The sequence below is a fragment of the Varanus komodoensis genome, unplaced genomic scaffold (assembly GCF_004798865.1).
Source record: "Varanus komodoensis strain SLA01 unplaced genomic scaffold, ASM479886v1 scaffold86, whole genome shotgun sequence".
Taxonomy (NCBI): Eukaryota; Metazoa; Chordata; class Lepidosauria; order Squamata; family Varanidae; genus Varanus; species Varanus komodoensis.
The window spans coordinates 79,661-83,943 of NW_025336554.1; the positions used below are offsets into that span (position 1 = coordinate 79,661).

At 45.6% G+C, this 4,283-nt stretch overlaps 1 protein-coding gene across 1 annotated transcript in view; it reads right to left on the reverse strand.

The window, feature by feature from the left end:
- LOC123016548 (serine protease 27-like) overlaps nucleotides 1-4,283 on the reverse strand; it is a 15,117-nt gene continuing 10,834 nt past the window's right edge. Inside the window, exons 7-8 of the mRNA XM_044417061.1 lie at nucleotides 3,968-4,247; nucleotides 1-117 (exon numbers count right to left, since the gene is read on the reverse strand). Of these exons, the coding sequence (XP_044272996.1) occupies nucleotides 1-117; nucleotides 3,968-4,247 (397 nt within the window). The remainder of the gene's footprint in view (nucleotides 118-3,967; nucleotides 4,248-4,283) is intronic.

Genomic DNA, 4,283 nt, shown 5'->3' on the forward strand with positions numbered 1-4,283 from the left:
TCACAGCTCCTCATGGCTCTGACCATTGGCCATGCTGGCTGAAGCCAAGGGAAGCTGTCGTCCACCATCATTGGAGAGCACCAGGTTGGTGAAAGCTGGCATGTCTGATTTCTCTGTCTTAAAGGATGATGAAGTGTTGTAAGCTGAGCTGATTGCAAGCAATAACACAGGTTATCATTTTTTGTGTGGGCAAACAAGAAATGAGTTGCCTGTTTTAGAAGAGAAGGTGAACTATTTGTAATATTTGTTTCAGCTTTTGCCTGGTTAGTAGAGCAGATACTCTACTCCAACCTCCCATGGAGTCTGGAGTCCCAGCGTAGCTGCACCTAAATCCAGTCCTGACTTAACTACATTGGCTTTTATGACCCAGAGTGCACTTTCTGTTTACATTCCACTCCCCCCATCCCAATTTAGATTTTGTTCAGTTTCTCTTCCTGGTTCTTCCCTATAACCTAATCATCTGGTTCTCCAACTTTGCTGCCGACATCACCTTTTTATTCTTTGCTCAGGTGTCCTGGAAAACAAAGTTCAGAGTGGTGAGTGTCTCTTAACTGGACCACTTGAGAATGCATTTGTTTGGTTCCTTGCAGCAAATATGGCCATGACTGCCAAGGAACTGCAGTGCTTCGGTTCCTCTGTGGCATGCTGAATGCAGTGGTTACTGAGGAAGACCAGTATGATTCCCAAAGGGTAACCAGGGACCAAATGACATCACTGAGTTTGGACACACTCCTGATATCAGGGGCATGATGAGGACACTTAATGTCCTTCAGCCCATGGAGAGCTGGATAGGGTGGGGTTCCCCCCTGCTGATATATAGTTTTGTCCATTGATAATAAATGGTTTAACTGTTAAACCATAATACAAATAGAGTAATGAAATGATTGTTTAAAGCACTGAATCAATATAAAAACCTTGAATCAATATAAAACCTGTTTAATTACTTGGGAATAAAAATATGTTTTTTAGAAGGTGGCTCTATTAATCTAACACTACAAAAGAGGCTTGCGTCATGTGAGCTGACTCAGAAGAGTCTTTGGCGCATGTGGAGGAGAGGGAGACTTCCCGTGGGAACCAGACTTCATTGCAGGAAGATGTATATTTGGTGCCAGTGGTTCAAACGCCCCCCTTACTCCCTGATGGCGCTCTTCAAAGGGAAGAGGGTGCAGAGGAGGATAGGATTCAGGGAGAAACCGAAAGTGTACAGCAGTCGGAGGTCAGTCGGGAGGTTGCCGAGGGAACGGTTGAGGCATCTGCTGATAATGGTCTTGAGAATGCGGGAGTCAACCTTGAATCAGGAGGGGAGTTGGGGAATGCGCGCTCTCGCAGATGCACATGCAGATTAGGGCAATTGGAGACAAGACAGTGCCCATCGAGGGACGGCCCAGGAGAGTTAAAAGTATCCCGTGAACTGATCTCATTCAGAAAGAGAGGACAACTTCATCATCATCATTAGCATCATCTCTCGTGGCTGTAATCGATAATTTTATGTAGAATAAAGATTTTAGTAGCGACAACCGGGTTCGTGGCTTTCATTGGGACGGAGCGCCAGCCTCACAACAGCTTGCTCGTCAGTTAATGATTCTGCTATGCAACTTCTATGTTTCCAAGTTTGCTTTGGAAATGGCTTCCCATTAACCATTCCTGTTTTTTCTCTGATTCATTTTTAGGAAATATGGAAAATGGCACTCAGACAGGTAAGCAGCTAGACATCAAATGTCAAGAAGGGGGTTTTCTCAGGGAAAGTCCCACTCCTAAAAGTAATCTGATTCTGTCACTAAACAGGCAATTGAAATGCAAATGCCCAATAAACTATGCAATACAGATGGAACGGATTTAGCCCCCCTTCTCAAATGTACATCCCTAATGGTAGCAGCTGTGCTGGGGAACACTGCTTGTGAATTTTCCCTACTTCACAACCTGGAAATGTGTGAAAAAAGCAGCCCTAACAATACACATGCAGTAGTATCTTCATTTAAACCTCAGCAGTGCCCTCTTGAGTTTACAATCTGTGCACCAGATTTATAGACTGCAATTTTTTAAAGCTAGTTTGAGTCAGGAACAATGCGATTGGTTGAAGCAGGTGTTTGTGCTATTTCTGCCAGACAGGAGACTGGTATTTCCTCTCCACCAAACACATGCCTTTTGTTTAAGAGGACCATGTTTCTAAGACCTCATAAAATAAGGTCTCTTTTCTTATTCCCATTTTGTCTACAGCTCCATAAGTAGGTAGATTCCTGAGAAGTGAGCAGCGCAAAGCTAAAGCACATAAACATGAAAACAAGGCATTAAAAGCAAAGTAACATTAAAACTGTGCCTGGTAAGCAAGAAAGCCTTCCTGGGATGAGGCAGTCTTCTCAGGCACTGAAAGCATTGCAGTATTGGTGCCTGCCTAGGACCTCCAGGGGCAGGGAATTCCACAGAAAGGGGTTACCACACCAACGGGTCTTCTCTTGGTGAGCTCCAGCCAGGCCATGTGGAACCCTTGGGAAAATGTCCCTTGATTAGCAGGCAGGTTGCTAAGGGAGAAGATGCTGTCTTAGGTACTGCAGTCCCAGGTTGCATGTCAAAGCTAGAACCTTTGCATGCTTTAATGCTAGATCTTTGCATGTTAATGCTAGAATCTTAAACCTAGCCCAGTAGTGAGGAGGTAGCCAGTGCAGCTCCTTTGGCAAAGCTGAGCTGATGCACTTTGTACTAGCTCCAGCCCCAACTTCTCTGTTCTATTAAGGTCTTGCAGAAATAGGGGTGTTGCACCAAATATGGCACTTGGGAGAGCTCTATGCCTAGCTGGGGTGTAGAACAAATTCGGATGGGTGGGTGGATGGGTAGAGCTGTCATGCTCCCTATCCACAGCCTGGATGTCATTACTGGATGTCATCAGGTTGCTCCTGGCAGGGAGAAAGGGACTTGGCCAGCTCTGGAAGGAGCAGCAGCTCTTCCCAACTCTGGGCATGTGCCTGGCTTTGGGCAGAGTTTGGTGTTGTAGAAGTGTTGCATACCAAGAGAAGCAGCCCAGATGGTGCCCCAAGGAAGCCTTCATGGAAACTAGCCAGTCCTACTTCTCCTCTCTTGCTGATTTCTAGCTCACCTTTTAGGGTGCAGGGCTTCCCTTGGAAAGCAGTTAAAACCCTGTGATCAGAGGTCGTATCTTTGGTTTTCTGGCAACTTCTAGTATTCTCTCATGTTTGTTTTGGCAGTGTGTGGCCAGGTGCCGGCCCAGAGTCGTATTGTTGGGGGAGAGGATGCTGCTCGCGGTGCATGGCCATGGCAAGTCAGCCTCCAGTACAACAGGAAACATGTCTGTGGTGGGACTCTCATCAACTCTGAATGGGTTCTGACTGCTGCTCATTGCTTCCCTCAGTGAGTAACCAGGAGAGCAACCCTCAAGCCAGTAACTGGGGGAATGGAAAAGCTGACCATTTAACCCAGCATTTTCAAATAATCCACAAGTAGTACTGCAGTTAAAAAGGACCCTGTGAAGGTCTATCTTCCCCTCTTCCCTTGAGGGATATTCCAGTCTCTTCACTATAAGTTCAACTTTTATTTAAAGAAGTCAGTCACTAGCCCTTCTGAAGAAGTAAGCAAGCAAGCACAATTTTATCCAATTGCTTCCTAAGAAGGAATGGATATTAATTTTGAACTTATTAAGTCAGTTGCATTATATTGTATTATTCTGCATTGAGTCCCTGTCCCCTTTAGGTCTTATCTCTACAATGTTTCTGATTTCTGCCCACATGCCTTCATTGCAATTCTTTTTTCCCTTGACAAGAGAGGTTTGCTGAACCCTCCCTGCACCCCCACTTCTTGGCCCTATTCAAGACTTCCTCTGCTACTCCTACCAGTCCTGGGTCCAGCAGGATCAGCTACCATGTTTCCTTACAGTGTTATTCATGCATGTTGTCAAACTTGCCAGCCACAAGGGAACAAACATGGTGGACAAGTCTGCACAAGGATGCAGGGATACCTGGCAGCCAGGACAAGGTTGCTGGCTGCCACCAGGAGGATCAGCAGAGTTGATGGTCTGAGACAACATGTGAAACATGAGCCTGGCATCATTCTCTCCATTTCCAGTGTCCAGGCAATAATATTTTTTGTCATTCTTCAGTGTCCAATGGTCCACTTTCCAATGTCCAGTGACAGTGTGATTGCTTATGTAGACAAAATAGTAGCACCCATGTTCAGCAGGCTTAGGTGAAGTGCCAAAGTTTGCATCATCATCATCATCATCACTACCACCACCACCACTTTAGGGGGAAGAAATCTCCCAAATAGCCCAGCAA